General features: G+C 36.7%; 1 protein-coding gene, 1 long non-coding RNA gene and 1 other non-coding gene across 3 annotated transcripts; 2 read left to right on the forward strand and 1 right to left on the reverse strand.

Moving 5' to 3' along the window:
- The first annotated feature begins 3348 nt into the window (after positions 1 to 3348).
- On the forward strand, positions 3349 to 3421 carry TRNAR-CCG (transfer RNA arginine (anticodon CCG)). The gene has a single exon. It is a non-coding gene; the product is annotated as a tRNA-Arg (tRNA).
- A 9941-nt stretch (positions 3422 to 13362) lies between these two features.
- PBG1 (20S proteasome beta subunit G1) lies at positions 13363 to 17903 on the forward strand. Its single transcript, XM_078581097.1, has 7 exons — positions 13363 to 13479; positions 13580 to 13635; positions 14238 to 14314; positions 15091 to 15220; positions 15311 to 15470; positions 16626 to 16811; positions 17626 to 17903. Exons 1-7 carry the CDS (start codon positions 13474 to 13476, stop codon positions 17737 to 17739), a joined length of 729 nt encoding a protein of 242 aa, XP_078437223.1. The 5' UTR covers positions 13363 to 13473; the 3' UTR covers positions 17740 to 17903.
- A 2589-nt stretch (positions 17904 to 20492) lies between these two features.
- LOC144707897 (uncharacterized) lies at positions 20493 to 21069 on the reverse strand. The gene is made up of 2 exons (XR_013582577.1): positions 20938 to 21069; positions 20493 to 20838 (listed from the first exon to the last, which is right to left on the reverse strand). It is a non-coding gene; the product is annotated as an uncharacterized LOC144707897 (long non-coding RNA).
- Positions 21070 to 23501: the final 2432 nt, after the last annotated feature.

Here is a 23501-nt window from a genome sequence, read left to right on the forward strand (position 1 = left end):
GATGTAGGATGTACAATTTAAAGAGGAAGAAACTGCCACATACCATTTCAATACAATTGGAAGAATTGCATCTTACAAGTAGTCACATTCACTATTTATAAAGTAAAACAGCAGTTTCCCATGCAAAGGGCTTGTAAATCTAGCAGTCGGATGTCTGGAGGTTTCAATTGGATGCTATAGTCAAATTCCATCACTAATATAAAGTACATTCTATCACTCTTTCTCTCTTAGTATGTACTCACCAATCCACCTACACATATATACCCATATATGGAACTGTGCACTGGAAGGAAAATCTCTATGTAAACACGTAGAGCCAGATGGGGAACCCTGTATAATATTGATCCATCTCTCTCTCTCTATACGTGTGTGTAACCACGACCTGAAAAGACAGATTAAAGGGATTGTAACGATCAACGAGGGATTGAATATTAAAGGGAAGTTTCTCCACCAGCAGCTGAGCTAAGACATGGCAAAGAGATAGACCTTGAGGGCTAGATCTCTTACCTGTATTTTTTTACTTTCTTTTAAATTAATTAGATGTATAATTTTCCTCATGTTACAAGGGTTATTCACTAAGAATACAGAGCTATTCCTATTTCATCTCTTCTCAGACTGGATATCTCTAGCCATATATATCAGTACATCTGAATCCATGTCTACATGACTCATTTTCTTCATTCAAAGCTATAAGTCAGTTCATCGACCTAAACTATTTGATATAGAATTTTCCCTGACTCATAACAGATGTTCACATGTAGAGTTAGGTTTAGAATTTTCTTGGTTGAATACCTGATTGAAACTTTTAATGGCACATTCTATTAGTTTATAAATACTTTTAGGGAAGATAAAAATAGATTTAAGATAAAAAAGATCATTACTTTCCCTCTTTGATGTATTTTCCCCACAAGTAATTTAATTCCACTTTTGGCTGTTTTAAAAAATGTTATTCACCCCTTGGCCAATGCCACTTTCCCGAGGCCCTTGTGAGATGTCATGTTCCCTCAATTCCAATTGTATTATTTAGCAATAACAAATACTGTACTAGTATCACAATTATATGACATTCACATCTTCTTGTCACCATCCAAGAAGCAATAGATTAATGCATAGTGATGGTTGATAAGGTCATCATCATGCACCAATGATCTCACCTATCTCCTGATCAAATTCATGACTTCAGACCACCTTGGTGTAGCACGTTACCAATGTTGTCATGCATATGTTGTGCCTCAAATCATGTATACTTGTGATTAATATCCTTAATCTTCAACCTTGGAAATCAGTGGTAATATCTTCCACTCCCCTTCCTAATCATTTTATTTTTCTCCCTCGTTCCTCTTATTTGAACTTAAGAGTCATAAATACACATCTTGCACTCCCACACAACTTTGCACCTTGTGTGATGCGAAGAGTGTAAATCATTTCAAATCTAATGCCTTATTTCAACCACCTTAGCACTTATCATAGAAATAGGGATAGTCGAAGGTGGCTCCATATTCTTACAACCCAATATATCAGGGCCCCTAGGTTAAAATTAGAATTAGCATTTGCATGATATTATCATTATATATATCTTTTAAAATAAACACATTTTGAATTTCTTATTTAGAAAATATGTTTCAATTTTTTTTTTGTAACGAGGCAAGGTCATGAGGAATTTTTTGAACCTGTTTTAAGTCCAACCATAGGAAAATAAAATTTGTAGATCTTAAGCCTAGTATTATACTGTCCAAGAATGGAGGGAATCCAACACTTTATGATCACATTGGATTTAAATTGCTACACTCTTGACAATCACGTACGAATGTGAAGCTTCATACTCCAGGGCTTATTTCTTCCATCATAATAAGATCGCCATGGTTTGAGTACACAGCAAAAAGATGTTAGATCCGCACAAGGTTTGTGTCGATTCTTAAGGATGATGAAGATTGCACATGAATGAAAATTAATATAAAACATACCTCAATCCATTGCATCTTCTCTTAGTTGAATCGAAGATTCTTGAGGGGAGACCTTTTGGATCAATACCAGATGATTTCCTCAAGTCTCTTCAAGTAATGGGATGCTCAAGAGAAAAGTCAACTACCTTATGACCCGAGGACATGGCCTCTATTTATAGGAAGAGGTGTTACTTAGTCCTCTTTAGTCTATCTTACTTAATCCCATCATTAAAATCAAGACATACTTAGCCTCTACATATTTGATGACCACACTTATTGTTATAAATGTCTTAATCCCATCATGACAGTTAACCGAATCAAATTAATTGGGATTTGTAATTGATAGCTTAAATACATACATATATGATTGAACATAGATTAAGAAATCAATAAAACAATAGATCCTAAACACAGGGATGGGTCATCATGCACCGAACACACTTATCTTGTATTTTTGACAAAGCAGCATATATCATATCAGCTTTCTGACACGAGCTTCCCACGCCCAGAAAGGACTCGGCATGGCCTTTTCGAGTTAGAGTTTGGAGGCGAGGGTAAACTTGAGGTGTGGTTGAGGGAAATGCATGTTTTTTAGGGAAAATAACATAATCAGAGGTTATGCAAGAAGTCTCAAAGTTAGGGGTGACTTCAAGAATGGGTTCCAGAATCACTTGACTTTGTAACATGTAATAACATGAGCAAGGGAATTCTTCATTGGTTTCCATTCGATTGGGGCTATGGTACACACCTATGAGGGAAATGAAGTGAAATCCAAAAGCATATCGATATTATACATGATTTTTTAAGACGGTGTTTGGACATAGTATTGTGGATCAGTTTTGTTATGGCGTTTTGATACGAAGAAAATATCAATGCTTCAAGTATATCATGGATGGTTTATCTAGACTTACAAATGAACACTTCATCAAATATATGTACGATGCAAGAAATATTTCATAAGAAGTATTCCTATATTTCTCCTCAATAAATTGGAAAGTGAATGTCACATCTATGCTGTTTCCGCGCCGGATAAAGTTTTTTAAAAGTACTTGTAATTATACAATTAAACACAATCATAAGGAATAAATCTATGAAACTCCATGATCACTAAAATCTACAATTATCAAAAAACATATATTGCTGATATAACAATAAAGTTCAACTAATAGTTTCTTTGAGATGATATGATGTTATGTATGCATTTAATATGATAAATATATGACGTACAGATATCATAATACATATTTTTTCTATAGTTCTTTTCAACAATTTCTTAGGATTTATTTTCTTTATCGGACCATAAATATGGTTGGAATATTCGATTACATTCTTCCGCTCTAGAGAGGACGAGGTGAATAATTGAAACTTGTATTAGATATTAAATAAGTTACCCTTCCATCAATAAGATCGCGTGGCCTAATGGATAAGGCGCTCGCCTCCGGAGCGGGAGATTGTGGGTTCGAGTCCCATCGCGATCGGTTTTACATTACATTTTCCGAAAGTATTTCTAAGTTTATTTGATAACCTACTTATTTCAAATATTTTAATCTTTACCCCCCTTCGTATTTTCCGAAAGTATTACAAAATTTATTTAATAACCTACTTACTTTAATTGTTTACTCTTTATCCCCATCCTTATTTTCCTAAAGTATTACTAAATTTATTTGATAACCTACTTATTTTTAATAGTTTACTCTTTATCCCACCCCTTATTTTCCTTAACTATTACTAAATTTATTTGATAACCTACTTATTTTTAATAGTTTACTCTTTATCCCCCTCCTTATTTTCCGAAAGTAGTACTAAATTTATTTAATAACCCACTTATTTTAAAAATTTTACTCTTTATCGCCCTCCTTATAAAAGTAGTTTATAAAATGCGAAAGAACAGTTCTAAATTAAAACTTCTCTCATCATCAGACGACTGTACTTAAACTCCGGCTAAAATTTTAAAGCGAATGATTGATTAAATTTTAATACACTACTTTCATTTAATATGAAATACTTCTCTTTGCCTAATTTAATTTCGTTATAAATCTCTTAACCGAAGTATTAATTCGGTGAGAAGAAATATGTTTTATTTCTTTTCACGGAATAGTAATTAACGTACCAAGTTTCTTAATTGAATCATTAATCATCTTATCATAGTCTACTCACCTGAAAAATGTGTAATATTTCTCCTCACATAATTATAATTATGGTCGAGTTTTTCTAAATCGAAGTGTTGCTTAAATTATAATAGTCTCCGGACATAAAAGATGTATGATTAATAGTTTAATCAAGAAAAAATTAAAAGATATATCAAGTCCGAAGAAATAATAAATATTTTAATAGTCTACTTAAATGAAACGTGCGTTATTTAATAACCTACTTATTTTAAATATTTTACTCTTTATCCCCCTCCTTATTTAAGTAATTTTTAAAATTTTAAAGATCAGTCTGAAATTATAACTTCTCGCATCTTCGCACGACTGTACTTAAACTCCGGCTAAAATTTTAAGCGAATGATTTATTAAATTTTAATACTCTACTTTCATTAAATATGTTATACTTCTCGCCTAATTTAATATCGTCAAAATTCTCTTAATCGAACTATTACTTGGGTGAGAAGAAACATGTTTTATTTCTTCTCGCCGAATAGTAATTAGTGTAACAAGTTTTTTAATTGAATCATTAATCATCTTATTATAGTCTTCTCACCGGAAAAATGTGCAATATTAGTTGTCAAGTCCAATAAGAGGGAGAGCGTGATTAAGAGAGAAATATATAGAAAGAGAGAGAGCGTGATTAAGAGAGAAATATATGGAGAGAGAGGGGGAAAGCATGATTAAGAGAGAAATAGAGAGATAGCGTGATAAAGAGAGAATTATATATATATAGAGATATTAAACCACGGTCTCTCTCTCTCTCAACCACGGTCTCTCTCTCTCCTCGGTATCTCTATATCTCTCTCTCTACCTCGGTCTCTCTCTACGGCTCTACCTCGGTCTCTCTCTCTACCTCGGTCTCTCTATCTCTCTCTCCTGGTCTCTCTATCTCTCTTTCTCTCTCCTCGGTATCTCTATATCTCTCTCTCTTCCTCGATCTCTCTCTACGGCTCTACCTCGGTCTCTCTATCTCTCTTTCTGTCCCTCCTCGGTATCTCTTTATCTCTCTCTCTTCCTCGGTCTCTCTCTACGGCTCTATCTCGGTCTCTCTCTCTACCTCGGTCTCTCTATCTCTCTCTCTCTCTCTCCATGGTCTCTCTATCGCTCTCTCTACCTCGGTCTCTCTATCTCTCGTTCTCTCCTTGGTCTCTCTATCGCTCTCTCTACCTCGGTCTCTCTATCTCTCTTTCTCTCCTTGGTCTCTCTATCGCTCTCTCTACCTCGGTCGCTCTCTCTACCTCGGTCGCTCTCTCTACCTCGGTCTCTCAATCTCTCTCTCTACCTCGGTCTCTCTCTCTACCTCGGTCTCTCTATCTCTCTTTCTCTCCTTGGTCTCTCTATCGCTCTCTCTAGCTCGGTCGCTCTCTCTACCTCGGTCTCTCAATCTCTCTCTCTACCTCGGTCTCTCTCTCTACCTCGGTCTCTCTATCTCTCTTTCTCTCCTTGGTCTCTCTATCGCTCTCTCTACCTCGGTCTCTCTCTCTACCTCGGTCTCTCAATCTCTCTCTCTACCTCGGTCTCTCTCTCTACCTCGGTCTCTCAATCTCTCTCTCTACCTCGGTCTCTCTATCTCTCTCTCTCCTCGGCCTCTCTATCTCTCTCTCTTCCTCGGTCTCTTTATTCTATCTCTCTCTCCTCGGCCTCTCTATCTCTCTCTCTTCCTCGGTCTCTTTATTCTCTCTCTCTCTCCTCGGCCTCTCTATCTCTCTCTCTTCCTCGGTCTCTTTATTCTATCTCTCTCTCCTCGGCCTCTCTATCTCTCTCTCCTGGGCCTCTCTCTCTCTACCTCGGTCTCTTTATTCTCTCTCTCTCCTCGGCCTCTCTATCTCTCTCTCTACTTCGGCCTCTCTATCTCTCTCTCTACTTCGGCCTCTCTATCTCTCTCTCTACTTCGGCCTCTCTATCTCTCTCTCTCTCCTCGGCCTCTCTATCTCTCACTCTACCTCGGTCTCTCTATCTCTCTCTACCTCGGTGTCTCTCTCTCCACCTCTGTGTGTCTCTCTCTCTACCTCTGTGTCTCTATCTCCCTCTTTTCTACCTCGGGGTGTCTCTCTCGACCTCGGTCTCTCTCTACCTCGGTGTGTCTCTCTCTCCACCTCTGTGTCTCTCTCTCTCTACCTCTGTGTCTCTATCTCCCTCTTTTCAACTTCGGGGTGTCTCTCTCTACCTCGGTCTCTTTTTCTCTCTCGACCTCGGTCTCTCTCTACCTCGGTCTCCCCTCTCTATCGCTCTCCTTGGTCTACCTCTCTATCTCGGTCTCTCTCTCTGCTTATGATTCTCTCTCTCTCTACCTCGGTCTCTATAGTCTATATATGTTAAGGTTGTTTCTTTTCGTTATTTGGATTTATAGTTTAACAATAATATCTGTAATAATTTAATTTACGCAGAGACATAAGTTTATTTCGGAGTTTTTATAAGCATCAAAATTTTAAAATTAGTGTCGAAGTTAAATATATATATATATATATATATATATATATATATATTTCACCGTCTTTCTTTTCATTTTATTGAGAGCGCGTGAGAGAGACATTAAGAAAGAAGAGAGAGAGAGAGAGAGAGAGAGAGAGAGAGAGAGAGAGAGAGAGAGAGAGAGAGAGAGAGAGAGAGAGAGAGAGAGAGAGAGAGAGAGAGAGAGAGAGAGAGAGAGAGAGAGAGAGAGAGAGAGAGAGAGAGAGAGAGAGAGAGAGCGTGAGAGAGATTAAAAGAGGAAGAGAGAGAGAGAGAGACCGTGAGGGAGAGACTTAAAGAGGAATAGGGAGGGAGAGCGTGAGACAGAGATTTAAAGAGGAACAGAGAGAGAGAGCGTGAGACAGAGAGATTAAAAGAGTAATAGAGAGAGAGAGAGCTTGAAACAGAGATTTAAAGAGGAATAGAGATAGATATTTAGAGAGAAATAGAGAGAGAGAGAGAGCGTGACACAGAGATTAAAAGAGGAATAGAGAGAGAGAGCATGAGAGAGAAATTAAACGTTGAACAGAGAGAGAGATTAAACGAGAAATAGAGAGAGAGAGACCGTAAGAGATGGATTACGAGAGATATATATAATGAGAGAGAGCGTGATTAAGAGAGAAATATGTAGAAAGAGAGAGCGTGATTAAGAGAGAAATAAAATATATAGAGAAAGAGGGAAAGCGTGATAAGAGAGAAATGGAGAGAGAGAGCGTGATTAAGAGAGAAATATGTAGAAAGAGGGAGCGTGATTAAGAGAGAAATAAATATATAGAGAAAGAGGGAGCGTGATTAAGAGAGAAATAAATATATAGAGAAAGAGGGAGCGTGATTAAGAGAGAAATAAATATATAGAGAAAGAGGGAAAGCGTGATAAGAGAGAAATGGAGAGAGAGAGCGTGATAAAGAGAGAGATTGTAAGAGCGTGATCGAGAGAAAATTATATAGAGAGAGAGGGAGAGGGTGATTAAGAGAGAATTATATAGAAAGAGAGGGAGAGGGTGATTAAGAGAGAATTATATATAGAGAGGGAGAGCGTGATTAAGAGAGAAATATATGGAGAGAGCGTGATTAAGAGAGAATTACATAGAAAGAGAGAGCGAAATTTAAAGAGATGTATTTAGAGAGACACGGAGAGCATGATTAAGAGAGAAATATATGGAGAGAGTGTGATTAAGAGAGAAATATATAGAAAGAGCGAGCAAAATTTAAAGAGAGATGTATATAGAGAGACAGGGAGAGCGTGATTAAGAGAGAGATCGTGAGAGAGTGATTAAGAGAGAAATATAAAGAAAGAAAGAGCGAAATTTAAAGACAGATGTATACAGCGAGACAGGGAGAGCGTGATTAAGAGAGGAATAGAGAGAGAAAGCGTGATTAAGAGAGAAATAGAGAGAGAGCGGGATTAAGAGAGAAATAGACAGAGAGATCGTGAGATCGAAACTGAGAGAGATTAAGATAGAAACAGAGAGATCGTACGAGCGAAATTGAGAGAGAAAAATATAGAAAGAGCGAGCAAAATTTAAAGAGAGATGTATATAGAGAGACAGGGAGAGCGTGATTAAGAGAGAAATATAAAGAAGGAAAGAGCGAAATTTAAAGACAGATGTATACAGCGAGACAGGGAGAGCGTGATTAAGAGAGGAATAGAGAGAGAAAGCGTGATTAAGAGAGAAATAGAGAGAGAGCGGGATTAAGAGAGAAATAGACAGAGAGATCGTGAGATCGAAACTGAGAGAGATTAAGATAGAAACAGAGAGATCGTACGAGCGAAATTGAGAGAGAAAATAGATAGATCGAGAGATAGAGAGCATCAGAGAGAGGGCGAGTGGTAGCGACAAAGAAACGTACCGGCGTATCGTTGCTGTCGTTGCTCCCGTGGCCGATTCCTCGGCGTCCCTCCTCCCCACCGTCGATTCAACTCTCGCGTGAGTAATGGCCAGAGAGGAACAACGAGAGAGAGAGAGAGATATGGGGGAGTCGACTGCAACTGTACAATACAATACGGGGCTAAATAAGCGGTTAAAAAAAATCCGTTGTGTTTGATTGCTTAACCAGTCTAAGGTTAAAAAAGATCCGTTGTGTTTCATTGCTTAACCAGTGTCAAGTTAATAAACATCCGTTGCGTTTGATTGCTTAACCAGGGATAGGATAAAAAAGATCCATTGTGTTTCATTGCTTAACCAGTGTTAGGTTAAAAAAGATCCGTTGTGCTTGTTTGGTTAACCAGTGTTAGGTTATAAAACATCCATTGCGTTTGATTGCTTAACCAGGGTTTGGGTAAAAAAGATCCGTTGTGTTTGTTCGCTTAACCACTGTTAAGTTAATAAACATCCGTTGTGTTTGATTTCTTAGCTAGGGTAAGGATAAAAAAGATCCGTTGTCTTTGTTCGTTTAACCAGTGTTAGGTTAAAAAAGATCCATTGTGCTTGTTTGCTTAACCAGTGTTAGGTTATAAAACATCCGTTCCGTTTGATTGCTTAACCAGGGTTTGGATAAAAAAGATCCGTTGTGTTTGTTTGCTTAACCAGTGTTAAGTTAATAAACATCCGTTGTGTTTGATTTCTTAGCTAGGGTAAGGATAAAAAAGATCCGTTGTGATTGTTAGGTTAACCAATGTTAGGTTAAAAAACATCCGTTGTGTTTGTTTGCTTAGCCAGTGTTAGGTTAAAAAACATCCATTGCGTTTGATTTCTTAACCAGGGTTAGGATAAAAAAGATCCATTGTGTTTCATTGCTTAACCATTGTTAAGTTAATAAACATCCGATGTGTTTGATTTCTTAGCTAGGGTAAGGATAAAAAATGATCCGTTGTGATTGTTAGGTTAACCAATGTTAGGTTAAAAAACATCCGTTGTGTTTGTTTGCTTAGCCAGTGTTAGGTTAAAAAACATCCATTGCGTTTGATTTCTTAACCAGGGTTAGGATAAAAAAGATCCATTGTGTTTCATTGCTTAACCATTGTTAAGTTAATAAACATCCGATGTGTTTGATTTCTTAGCTAGGGCAAGGATAAAAAATGATCCGTTGTGATTGTTAGGTTAACCAATGTTAGGTTAAAAAACATCCGTTGTGTTTGTTTGCTTAACCAGTGTTAGGTTAAAAAACATCCATTGCGTTTGATTTCTTAACCAGGGTTAGGATAAAAAAGATCCATTGTGTTTCATTGCTTAACCATTGTTAAGTTAATAAACATCCGATGTGTTTGATTTCTTAGCTAGGGTAAGGATAAAAAATGATCCGTTGTGATTGTTAGGTTAACCAATGTTAGGTTAAAAAACATCCGTTGTGTTTGTTTGCTTAACCAGTGTTAGGTTAAAAAATATCCGTTCTGTATGTTTGCGTAACCACTGATGATAGGTGTTAGGTATATATATATAAACAACCGTATTCCATGTACAGATATCATTCTCTTGCAGTCTGGATCATCAGATGAATGCTGCTGCTGTCTTCTACTCCTTGATGGAGCTTCTGGTATGGGAGGAATTATTGTGGGAGGTGTGGGCGTGTTCTTATTTCCTTATTTCCGTGTTCTTATTTCCTTCTTATTTCCATGTGATTGTGATAAGTGATGTAGTTAATAGCGTAGTAATTAATAGCCCAGTATTTTCTGAGGTTTCTCTCTCTCACTGTAACTTTCTCTGTATCTCTCTCCAGGTCTCAATCTCTCTCTGTCACTCTCTCTTTCTCTATATCTCTCTCCAGGTCTCACTCTCACTCAATCACTCTCTCTCTCTCTCTCTCTCTCCCAATCCGCGTCTCTCTTTCCCTCTATCTCTCTATTTCACTCTCTCCCGAAATGCACCGCCCATTCGGGGTCCTGCAGGAACCCTTGAAGATGAGAGAGAGAGAGTAATATTAAGATCTCTCTCTCTCCCTCTCCCTCTCTCGATAAAGAGAAAGAGTAATATTAATAACTCCCTCTCTCTCTCCTCGGTCTCTCCATCTCTCTCTTTACCTCGGTCTCTCTATCTATCTCTCTACTGTTGGGAAGTTAATCTTGACTTAGTTAATTTAGGAGTTGGTGTTTTTGAATTAGTCAACAAAGAACAAGTCATCATGGTATAGGGTGATGTGGAGGCAGGAGCTGAGTTCAAGGAGAGCAGAAGACTGGGTTTCTTGGATGACCAAGTACATGGACAGGTGTGTGGCCATGGTGAGTTTAAATTCATAGGAAGTTATGGGGGAGTGCCTATAAATGTAGGTGTTTTCATTGTTGTAGTATGCTGTGCGCATCAAGGTTCCTTTCTGTCTCAAAGTGTTCTTGCATCTTGTTACTCTGAGATCAAGACAGTGAGGGCTGAAAACCTTTTTCTCTGTGTGAGATCAAGAGAGTGAGTGCTTGTCCTTCCCTTCTCTGTGTGAGTTGCTGAAGTGAGAGAGCTAGGTTCCAACATCTACCTCTCTACCTATCTATCTATCTCTCTACCTCGGTCTTTCTATCTATCTCCCTACCTTGGTCTCTCACTCCCTCGACCTCGATGTCTCTATCTCCCTTTCCCAATTCGGGGTCTCTCTCTCTCTCTCTCCCTACTTCCGATGTCTCTATCTCCCTTTCCCAACTCGGGGTCTCTCTCTCTCTCTCTCCCTACTTCCGATGTCTCTATCTCCCTCTTTTTACCTCGGGGTTTCTCACTAGCTCGGTCTCTCTCTCTCTCTACGTCGGTCTCTCTCTCTCTACCTCGGTCTCTCCATCTTTCTCTCTCCTCAGTATCTATATCTCTCTCTCTCTCTACTCGGTCGCTCGCCCTCCGTTTGTGGTTCGCTCTAGCCATCGCCGTCTCTCTCTCTATCTTACAAATCTCTCTCTATCTCTCTTACGAACTCACTCTCTCACGATCTCTCTCTCTCTCATAAACTCTCTCTCTCTCTCTCTTCTCAGTCTCTCGATCTCTCTCTACTCGGTCGCTCGCCCTCCGTTTGTGGCTCACTCTAGCCATCGCCTTCTCTCCCTCTATCTTACAAATCTCTCTCTATCTCTCTTATGAACTCACCCTCTCACGAACTCTCTCTCTCTCATAAACTCTCTCTCTCTCTCTCTCACAAACCCTTGCTCTCTGTCTCTCTCTGATTGTGGCCCCCTTTAGCTGTATCTCTCTCTCTCTTACAAACTCTCTCTCTACCTCGGTCTCTCTATCTCTCTCTCTACCTTGGTCTCTGTCTCTCTCTCAACCTCGCTCTCGCTCTCTCTCTCTCTATCCCTTCTCAGTCTCCCTTTCTCTACCTCGGTCTCGCTATCTCTCTCTCTATCACGGTCTCTTTCTCCCTCTCTCTAGCTCGAACTCGCTCTCTCTCTCTCTCTCTACCTCGGTCTCTCTCTCCTCGGTCTCTCCCCTTTTCCCTCATTCTCTCTCCTCTCTCTCTCCTCTCGGTCTCATTCTCTCTATCTCTCTGTCTCAGTCTCTCTCTTTTTTTCTGTCGCCCTCTCTCTCTTTCTCTGTCATTCTCTCTCCCTTTGTTTCTCGCTCTCCCTCTCCCTCTCTTTCTCGCTCTATCCCTCTCTCTCTCGATCTCTCCCTCTCTCCATCTCTCACTCTCTTTCTCACTCTCTCCCCCTCTCTTTCTCGCTCTATCCTCCCCCCCCCCCCCACGCTCTCTCCCTCTCCTCCTCTCTTTCTCGCTCTCTCCCTCTCGTATTATAATTATGGTGAACAATTTCTTAATCGAATTATTAAATATATTTCATAGTCCAATTACGTGAAATATGTATTATTTTCCCTATCCTAATAGAATTGTAGTTAATTTTTCTCAATCAAACTATTAGCTATACTTTAAATAGTCTACTTACATGAAACATTTGTTATTTCTTCTCACGTAATTATAAATATGTGAAAATTTCCTAAATCTAGTTATTATTATAGTTTAATAGTCTAGTTTAATGAAACATGTGTTATTCTTCTCACCTAATTATGGCGAAAATTTTCTTCTTACCTAATTATAATTAGGGTCAAAGTTTTCTTAGTCATCTTATTAATTATATTTTAACAATCTAGTTATAGTATAATATTTCTTTTCACCTAATTATAGTAATGGTGAATTTTTCTTAACAAAACTATCGCATATATTTTAATAGAGTACGTACCTACCCGAAACATTTTATATTCCTTCTCGAATTATCCATTATATTTCAAGTCTACTTACGCTAAATATGCATTATTTTTCCTTTCCTAATATAATTATCTACTCGCATTAAATATGCACTATTTCACCTCAATAACAATAATTACTCTGAAAGATTCGCTTAAATGTATTTTTAGACTACTCACTTTAAAGAAAATTAATTAATTATAATTATGATTATAACTATGAAAAAAATCCGCACTTCTTCTAACTACCGTAATTAAAGCTCCGCTTAAATTGATACCTGTTCTTCTAATATTTACTATTTTTTATACTATATTTACCCTCACCTTATTATAATTATGGTGAAAAGTTTCCTAATCGAACTATTAATTATACTTCAGTGGTGTACCGACATGAAATATGTAATATTCTCATCACATAATTATAATTATGGTTATAAGAATTTCTTAATCGAATTATCAATTATGTTGTAATAGTCTACTTACCGGAAATATATATTACTATTATGGTTAAAATTATCTTAATCGAATGATTAATTATAGTATAATAGTCTACACATTAAATATGTACTATTTCACCTCACTAACAATAATTCTGATTACTCTGAAAGATTCGCTTAAAATAATACTTCTTAATTATATTTTTATTATCGACTCGCTTTAAATAACATAGTTAATTATAATTACGATTAAACTTTTTAAAAAAGCCTCACTTCTTCTAACTCCGTACTTATAACTCCGCTTAAATTGAAACTGTTCTTTAGTGAGTTCTTCATTTCATTTCTTGGAGAAGGGGACAAGCTCCGAGACGAGGGAGACAGAGAAGCGAGACGAGAAATCCGTCGGCCGATGGATGTGAGATTTCTCTACACATTATGCTGATCTTTCTCTTCTACTTTATCTTCTGTTTTGATCTCTCCATTTTTCAATCTTTTTTCGCGTGGATCTCTTGCAGCATTCCGCGGTTCCTCTGGCACCCGGCGACGACGCTGCTGGCTCTCAAAGAACGCTGTAAGCGCTGGTTCTTGTTCGCGATATGGTGCTGTCGTGTTAGGAATTGTGTGGATTTTATCCTCCTGCCGGAGTGATGCTTGGTTTACTTGCTTGTTTTCCGTACTAAAAACCTAAATTCACTGCCATTGTAGTTTCCGCCTTTAAACTCGTCCGCAGCTCCGTGTTTTGTTGCAGAGTCCCATCGCGATCGCTTTGTATTGATATGGTTCGACCTTTAGGCCGGTAAAATTAAAAACGTGAATTTTTGGCTTGAGAAGTGGGAATTGTTTAGCATTTTCCGCTTAGCATTAAAAATTCATTTCTATTGATTAAGGGATGATGATGATGATGATAATGAGGAGGGAACTTATTTTGGCGTATGACGCCTACGGGCATGACCGGAAGTGGTCGACATAGTGGGTTGAGCTGAATCCAGAATGATTCATTGGAAATACGTTTTTTTTGAAATAAGTGGTTGAGATATGTTATGTTTCAGCTTGGATCCTTTTTTTCTCTCTTTTGGGCTCTATTTCTGTAGTTACACTTACATTATTTTAGCGTCAGCAAATTCAAATATGCTTTTCAAGGTTCCTCCTATAAAGTTTCTTTCATGCCTGCAGGTATCCCTACGTTACTGGATCATCGGTGATTGGCATTAAGTATAAGGATGGCATCCTCATGGCTGCTGATACTGGAGGTCTAATTTCATCATTTAATATTACTTTCTTAATTTCCTCACGTTTACGTCTGCCTCCTCGTTCCAAAAGACCTATCTTTCTGGCGTAGTCTGAACTTAAGGGATCATAATTGAAGTGACATGTGTTTCAAAAAAAAAATAAATTGAGTGACATGTCACCTATCTGTTTTATGAAATTGGTAGCATTTTTGTTCAAACCATAGTGTTTTAATCTATATTGCATGTCTTTGAACTATTCTCCTGCGTCACCCTGTGCCTCCTCCATGGGTTTGGCTAAAAAGAACATCTTCACTCGTTAAAATACTTATATAAATGCCAGTTACAAGTTTGTTTGCCAATGCCAAGTTTAATCTTGCTAACTTGGATACAAATTTCCGGAAGTGAGGACCTGGCTAGCCTTTGGTGAAAATATCTGCAGTTTTTCTCCAAAGATCCAACGGACACTAATTCTTAGTACAAAATTTCCAATGTTTGATTGACTTAACTCTTGATGTCAAAGGAAGCATTCAAACGTACATAACCCTCTAACTCACCTTGAAAAACGCATGATTAAAACACCACAGATAATAGCATCAGTCTTTTGTTTGCAAGCTGTGGCTGATTCTGATGGCACTGAGTAAATAGCATCAGTCATTTCTTACTCTATGCTTATCTTATAAGTGTTGTCAGTATGTCTGACGCAGTCCAAGTTTTCCTTGTTTTCCTCAAAAAAAAAAAAAATTGTCATTCTTGTTCATTTGTCCTTTTGGCGATTATTTCACAATACCAATTACCAGGTTCATATGGTTCAACTCTTCGGTACAAGTCTGTTGATCGTATCAAAGCCATCGGAAAGCATTCGCTTTTAGGAGCTAGTGGAGAAGTCAGTGATTTTCAGGAGATTCTTAAGTATCTTGATGAGTTAATGTGAGAAATCGAAATCGAACGCCTCCGGACTTTATAAATTTATGTAATTTAATGAATTTTCATGTTGATTTTTCCTTTTCCGGCATGCAGTCTGTATGACAACATGTGGGACGATGGGAATTCGTTGGGCCCCAAAGAGATTCACAACTATTTGACCAGAGTGATGTACAACCGACGCAATAAATTCAACCCTCTGTGGAATTCCTTGGTTCTTGGTGGAATCAAGAATGGTCATAAATACCTCGGCGTGGTATATTTTTCTCTATTCGTTCATGAATCAAGAATGGTCATAAAGAAAATGCAGCTGTTCATTATCATAGTTATTTCTATTCCAGAAATCTTGGACTAGGAAAAAAGAGATTGACAATCAGTAAAACGTATTCTTTTCCTTTTGAATTCATTTCGTCCCTTCCATCTGGTTTTAATGTATCTCTTTCTGATAATCCTGTAGATAGGCCTGAGGTAGGTTGAACCTCTGGTTTAGTTCTTCCCGGCCTTTGGGATTGTTAATGTTGTTGTTGATGATGATGACTCATCATCTATCGTTGTTGATGATGATGACTCATCATTGTCATAAGCATCCCAGCTGCTTATGATGATGAGGATGACAAAGGTGATGAGTATAATTTATACAACTCGTCGCTTGTCCAGCATGATGATGGCGGCATAAAATTGTCAGTCATAGTCCTTTCCTTTCCGCCGTATGGAATGATGATGAGTACGATGGTAGTGACAAGAATGATGACGGCAGCGAGTATAATTCATATTATTTTATTTTTTCAAAAAAAAATCATATATTTTTTCTCCAAATGTGACTCTCTTCCTGTCCTGCTTGATAATGACATGATCGGTCATCCTCACTCGTCCACACTAGGATGGCGATGATGAGGATGATGACAGTGAGTATGGTATGATGAGGATAAAGATGATGATGATGATGATTCAGTATTTTCTTGTCTTTTGTGCTTGGATCATGATGGCAAGGGTGATTGAACTGATGATGGGATGGCGAGAATAATTTAAATTATTGTTTTTCTCTAATGTCCCTATTTCTCAACTCTCTCTTGGCACCCAGCATGATGATGATAATGACGAGTCTTCATTTCCCTCGTCATTCAATTTCTCTAGGATGATGATGATGATGCGTACGATCCAATTGCAGATGGCGAAAGCCAATTCGCCCTCGCCTTTTCGGCGGCCAATCTGGAGTTACATTAACTTTCCAGATTAACTTCTAGAAAGCTTTTTAGATGGGATCATGTCTCTTCTTTTTCATGCGAGAGAACGAGTGAAATAAAGATCTTGATAGCTTTCAGTAGATAAGCAGCGAATCTTGTAACGTCATCTCTAAATTTCCATTTATGTATTAAAAGTCCTCTGTCTCTTACTTAGTTTTTATTTTTAGGTCACTATGCTTGGTGCGCATTACGAAGACAACCATGTTGCAACTGGATTTGGAAACCACTTAGCAGTCCCCATTCTTCGTGCTGAATGGACGGAGGAAATGAGCTTTGAGGAGGCTGTAAAATTATTGGAGAAGTGCTTGCTTGTTCTTCTTTACCGCGACAGATCATCGATCAATAAATTTCAGGTATGTTCTATTGTTCCCCTATTTTCCTCTTTCATATGCATTCATTTCTGCGGGATATAGAAACGTTTCTTGTCTGCTGTTGCAAATATTTCTTGATTCTGTTGCTCAGAAATATTTGTAAGTGCTACCTTCCTCTTGTTTCATTTTGATTTGAGATCGATTCTTATATTCGCGATTGTTAAAATCAAACGATTCTGATTTCATATTCTTGGTGAATCGTGAAATATGAACAACAACGATTATTTTTCACTGCTAATGACAAATGATTATTCATGGTTATTCTTAACTGGAATCACACATTGATCACCATGAAATAGTATCATTACATCTTGGGGGTTAGATTCCGTGCATTTGCCATAATCTTGGCAAAAACTTAATGACAGAAGACTCTCAAGAGTAGGCTTTTCCTTCACTGTCCTCTCAAGAACTCTAATTATTATATATAATATTTTAAGCCGTGATAGCGACAGAATAATGTTTTGCATTTGAAAGCTTGATAGCTGTTGATTAAACTGATTTCCGTAGAACCTTAACGAACGACACCGATTGAGATCGGACTGCCTGGTCGGATTATCTAAGTGACAACCTCGTAACACTGTGGGCTTTGAGCCGTGATGCGAAATAAATCCTTTATATTTCTTCCTAAAAAAGGTTACGTAATTTGACAAAGTTAAGTTACTTCTTTCGATGGCCTTTTATAATTACAATTCTGTCGATCAACAAGGATGGATGAAGATTGTCTGATGAATCTGTCGATTCGATGGGGGTAATTTTTAAGATTTAACATATTATGTTATTCCCATTACTTTTGCAGATTGCGAAGATCACCGAAGATGGCGCAACAATCTTCCCGGCGTACTCTCTGAAGACATTCTGGGGATTTTCTGCCTTCAAGAATCCTGCTAAGTTTGCCGAAGGATCCTGGTAGTTAGTTCGGATATTATATATTGCTCTCAAAGTATTTGCTATTGACGTTTTAGAATACTTTAAAAACTTAATTTTCCTAAAAGTTTGCATGCCTTTGAATGCACTCAATCTACACAATATCTTGTTCAGCTTTTGTTGATAGTTATCATTTGCTTATGTTATTAATCATCTTGTTCGTATATATACGTATGATAAGTTGATAATTACGTTTTTCTTCTCATAGTTGAAACTATCGAACTTTTAATTAAATAATTCCAAGAACTGACATCAAATCCTTGTACTTTTAATTTTCAAACCTGATTATTCTTTAGGAGCAGAGGACTTAATAATTATTAATCTTGACATGAATTCTCAGGAGACTATCCAAAAGTATCAGATTTGATGTTGATTCATTATAATGAATTATCTCAAGCATTTGATCGAGTCACATCTATGTTCAGCACCCTAGCAACATAATGCCAAATATATATTTCGGTCATATTCCCTTGAAGTTTAATAATAAAGTTGTTGAATCCTACTTGAAAATCATTTTAGTGAAAAAATGTTTTGTAAATCGAAACATGAAGGATAAACTCGTACTTTCACTTGGGCATCGCTCAAACTTAGTGTAAAATTAATGATCCATCCATTTTACTATGATTCTGAAAATTTCAAGCTTTTTAATAGAAGCTATTTTTTTGAAAAGTAGGAAGGACTACGCAAATGATCAAACACTGAAGTTTCTGCTAAAGTTTTAATTATTTCAATCACTAAAAGGTTATTTAAACATTTCGCTATTTAATAAAAAAAAATTACCATATTTGTCATAAAAAAACATGTTCATAAATGTGAAATTGATTCATACTGCGTGTGGAATATGTGATGCTGATATGTTGTTTCTCACATTTACTAGTAGGGACAAAAAATCTATATCGATATTTCTCACATTTTTAGTGACCAAGTAGCAAGGAGGTTAAAATTATATATAAAGGTAATGCTCTTCCAAAGGTAAATGCCCTGATTTTGAGAATAGGAATATTTTAGCCTACATTTTCATTTTTATCCCATAAAATATTCCAATGATATCTGAGAATTAAGCTCGAATGAATAAATTGTATATAATTTATCAAAAAATAAAAACAATGGTCCTGATAAGTGATCCAGTCTGATTTTAATAATAAGTTATGAGACAAATAATAGATTTTGAGAAAAATAATTTTCTTTCTTCAAGACTTCTACCAGCTTTAAATCTCAATGTCTAAATCAAACCACAATTGTAGGATGAAATCAATCAATTAAACTTTATTTTATCAAAGAAAAATCATTTTGGAGTCAGTTATGTCTTCACATAACTTTTAAGAGTATTTCAGGTTCCCAAAACTTAAGATTGGTTAGTTTCTGGAAAATTAATAGCCTGTCAAATTAATAGCCTGGAATCAAATATTTTATCACAAATTGCTTAGTTTCTGGTCGTTTTAGAAAAACTGAACTTTTTCACAAATGCATAGGTTTTTTAAGTGTCCATAAGTAAAACAACTTATATAAAAGAAAATGCAAAATGTTGGGAATTAATTATACTATGATACCTTTTAAATTATCTATGCAATGAATTTGTGGTCAACATAGGAAAGAAAACTTACCTAGTTGGTCTTACAGAAGGAGCTGTAGATAGATTGTTACAAAGTCTAAACTCCAGTCGCTCCTTACCGAAAAAGCTCTTGATTTAATCTTTGATATCTCTCTTGATTTAACCCGTTGTTGCTAAATTAAGAAGATTGATATGGATCTCAGACTCTAAACAGCCATACAACACTAGAAGTTTATTGATAGAGGCAAATTACAATGTTAAATTTAGTGTCGTTGTATGTTTAATTTGCCTAAATCAAATAAAATTTTAAATTATAGAAAACTCGTTCAAACATATGGTAGGAACGAGGTTTGTCTCCACAGGGACTGAACTTTAGCTATGAATTTAATAGTTGAGTTGTAGTTAGAGAGAAGATAGTGAGTATAGTAGAAGATAAGTAATTAGTAGGCGGGAGGAACTATTTAATGAATGAGAGAACTAAGATAATATGTAATAGTAATGAATAGTTTATGGTGTGAGAGAAAACTAGAGAAAGAGAGAGATGGAAGTAGGGTGTTTGAAATGGTTAAGGGTACTACAATTAAGGGTGATGTTAATGTTGGTAGTGGAAGTAGTATAGAAGATTAGTGAGATAGAATAAAATACTCTTAATAAGAGATAGGCAGGTTATTTATTTAATCAATCGTAAGTTATGTGTAAGAAAGGAGATGGATATAATAACGATGGACATTAATATTTAGTAAGACAGTGAACAATATTTGATGTTAATAAGGTGTAATAAGTTAATTAATTGAAGTATTTAGTTTTGTAAGAGGTAAGAAGAAGAATGAAGAAAGAAAGTATTAATTATGATAGGGGAAATAAGGAGTTATATATTTATTTAGATGTGGATTAATGGGAAAGAGAAATAGCTATATATATGTGGATGCTTATAATTTAAGAGCACGATAATTAAGTAGGAGAATATGATTATCTAATAATAAGAATGCATTTAATTAGATATATAGGGGTAGGCTAAATAATTTAGATTGGATGAAGAAGATAAGTATAATAAAGTTTTATATAGTACTGTAGTTAATGGTAGTTCAGATAAGTTTATATAATAACCAAGTGATTTTTAGGATTTTTTAATTAGGAAAAATAGAGAAGGAAATTGGATAAATTGGGGGAAATCCTTGATAAAATGCTGCAGCAAAATCATAATACTGAATCATTAATGAAATCGATCTTAATAGGTGATTGACTTGAACATAATCTACTCTATGATATTTTTACTACTGATTCTCATCTAGATTGAGCAAGGGTAGGTACTCGATCCACCCTGATTTAGGCAAGCAAGAGTAGGGGTGCCGATTGCCGCCCCCGGATGTCGGTGTGCGTTCTTGCTTGTCCTTCTCTCCATGCTTGTGCAGTTCCTCCTATCCCTGAATCTTCTCTGATGCCTTCCTGACCTTGTCAAGTTGCTGTAGAGCTATCACGATTCAGAATCGGCTGCTTCAAGCTTCGAAAGGGTCTGCGTTGTCTTTTATTTTCCTGCAAAGAGAGATGCCAAATTAGATATGCATCACCTCTCCTGATCCAACGACCCTCCCAAGACATTATATCTGCCAATGGTCCTCCCCGACCACTGACCTCCGTAGTCCAACTGATGAGAAAAGTGGCTGGGAGTGGAGAAGGATGAATCTACCCTCGACCATCTAATCTCCCTTGGATAAGCCCAACGGCTGCGATTAAATAACAGTGGACCCTTGTTATTCTGATGCACCCATGTGCCGCATCATCATCTCCGTCACACACCCTATCAGATTATTTGTCAACATTTCATGCTCTGGTTCATCCTTCACATGATCCCACAATCCGGATCAGCCATCATGACCAATCAGCAACCTAAAAATAGAAAATCACATAAAAGGTTAGATATAAGTCCGACCGTCTGATCTTTTGTCAGAAGTTGTGAAGGCCGAGATCCGATACTTTTAACTTAAATCAGCCCGTGATGACCTGGGCTTAGGGTTGGTACGACTCTAAGCTCGGCCATGGATTCTTTGTTATTTCCTTAAGGTATGACCTGTTGGCCTGTGATCAGTTTTTCTCATTGACGACCTGGCCCAGTGCGAAGCTGAATAAAAAGTTTTCTGACAATCCAATATCGGAAGAATTGTAAATAAATATTACTATGTAAGTGCCATTTTTCTCTAACCTTCGAATTAAATTACCATATTCCTCAAGTGTGTGCGCGCTAGCTTGGTGTATGCGTACATGCCCTTAGCCAAGTCATGTGTGTTAGCCATTAGATGCTCCTTTATGTGGGTTTTCAAGGGCTTCTTATGTGGCAGTGTTACTGGCTTCTGACCAGTGATAAGACCCTAAATTAAGTGCTTAATTTAAGTCATTGGTACAATTTTATCCATTTTAAAGAGAGTAAAATAGGGTTATTATCATTTATTTACATGTTAATTAATTTTCCAACTAAATTCTCATTTTCTCTAATTTTATGTTAATTTATGATTTTTACAGAATTTGTTTAAGCTTGGAATAACTATATTCAAATGCAATTGGCAGGTTTAAAATTAATTTTAACGCTAATTAATGGTGGTGATGAATTACTAAAATTTCAGTAATTTTATTAAATTTTTGGGTATTTATTTGAGGAAGAAATGAATTTTTACATGGAATAGGATATACTTACAAAGAAAATAGTAGTTTAAATCAATTTCTAAATGCAGGGGGACATTTCTGAAATTTTGGTTGAAAATATGCCCTTAAAATAGCTCTCGGTCGTGCATTGCAGGCATAAAAATCCAATAAAAATGTTTGGAGGATTTTTATCGAATTAATTGGGATTTTTTTACGGTTTTTGAGGGAAATATGGAGGAGAGAGAAAGCGGAGGGGCATATTTACAATTAGTTTTGGGCGACATCAGATTGCACGGACAAATCAAAGCAGGGGTTTTTGCGCAAAAATTCAAGAAATAGGTTTTGTGGGGCCACGTGGCCAAATCTCGGCCGTTGGAAGAGAATTCGATGGCTTAAATGCTATTTGTTGAGGAATCTTTTGAAGGCAGTAAGTGCACAGACCATGCAGCACATACATAGGGCATGTAGGGAAGGTGACGTGGTGAATTTTGGTTGGGAGGCAGGGGTAAAGACGTATAGGTAAGTACGAATCACAATATATTGTGATAATTTTCTATGTTTTTTCTTATTTCAGCCAGGGGGTACGTGGCACGCCGAGAAAGGACTCACCAAAATGAGTCGAAAAATTTCCCAGCCAATGAGGGAGCGACATGGCATTGCGTATAAATCAAAATTGAATTAAAAATTGATATATTGATCCAACAACTACGATTAGTCAATATTCTTTTATTAATAAATTTAAATCCTGAAGTCGGATTGAGCTCAAATTTTTATGGCTTTGCTTGTATCCACCTCCTCTTTCTATCTATACATTTGGATCAAGCCTACATCGATGGATAAACATTGATTACTTATTGGGGAAAATGATAATTTTTACCATTTAACCTAATCATAGAAGCATAAAGTCGAGTTGAGAAGGTCATTCTGGAGGTAGCTCTTTCACAGCTGAAAGGCAGAGAGGAGAACCAGCCTGGTTCATCTGTATTTGGTATTTTTACTTCATTGTATTTGAATTTTAGTGTCATTTGGATTATGTGTTACTGAAAATTTTGATTATTCTCCTTGATCTTGGTCTGAATTTCTAAATCGCTAGGCTTGAGCCAAATGTACAAGCCCTTACTAGGATTATGATGAGTGAGAATATAATTGATCTAACTATTCCAAGAACAAAAAAGCTGAAAAAGGAAAAGAGGTTAATTCTATGTAAGAATAGATTAAGTTTATAAAAAGTTAGTGATTTAGTTTGGATATTAGTTCCACCAAAGAAACAAATCTTCGTTAAATCTTCTCTTAACCCCTCTATTTGACTCCTTTGATCCTTTTTATTGGATCAAAGAAGTCAATTTAGAGATCCTTACTTCTTCTATCCTTTCCATCTCTTCTACCCTTCTTTCTAAATTTCTTCATATAATTAGGGTTATTTGATCCTCATTGAAGATTAATTAACCTTAATTAGGGCCAGATAACTAAATTGGATAAGTAATTAAATTGCCTTACTAGCTTCCCTTGGACGATACCTATACTTATCACTATATCTTAAGTTAGGGTTTTATAAATTT

Source organism: Wolffia australiana, chromosome 9, assembly GCF_029677425.1.
Source record: "Wolffia australiana isolate 7733 chromosome 9, ASM2967742v1".
NCBI lineage: Eukaryota > Viridiplantae > Streptophyta > Magnoliopsida > Alismatales > Araceae > Wolffia > Wolffia australiana.

Bases quoted from the DNA above. Each gene is read 5' to 3' on its own strand.
- PBG1 (XM_078581097.1), top strand. The intron at 13,636-14,237 runs GTAAGCGCTGGT...TCATGCCTGCAG, and splicing joins GCTGGCTCTCAAAGAACGCT to GTATCCCTACGTTACTGGAT. The intron at 15,471-16,625 runs GTATATTTTTCT...TTTTATTTTTAG, and splicing joins GTCATAAATACCTCGGCGTG to GTCACTATGCTTGGTGCGCA.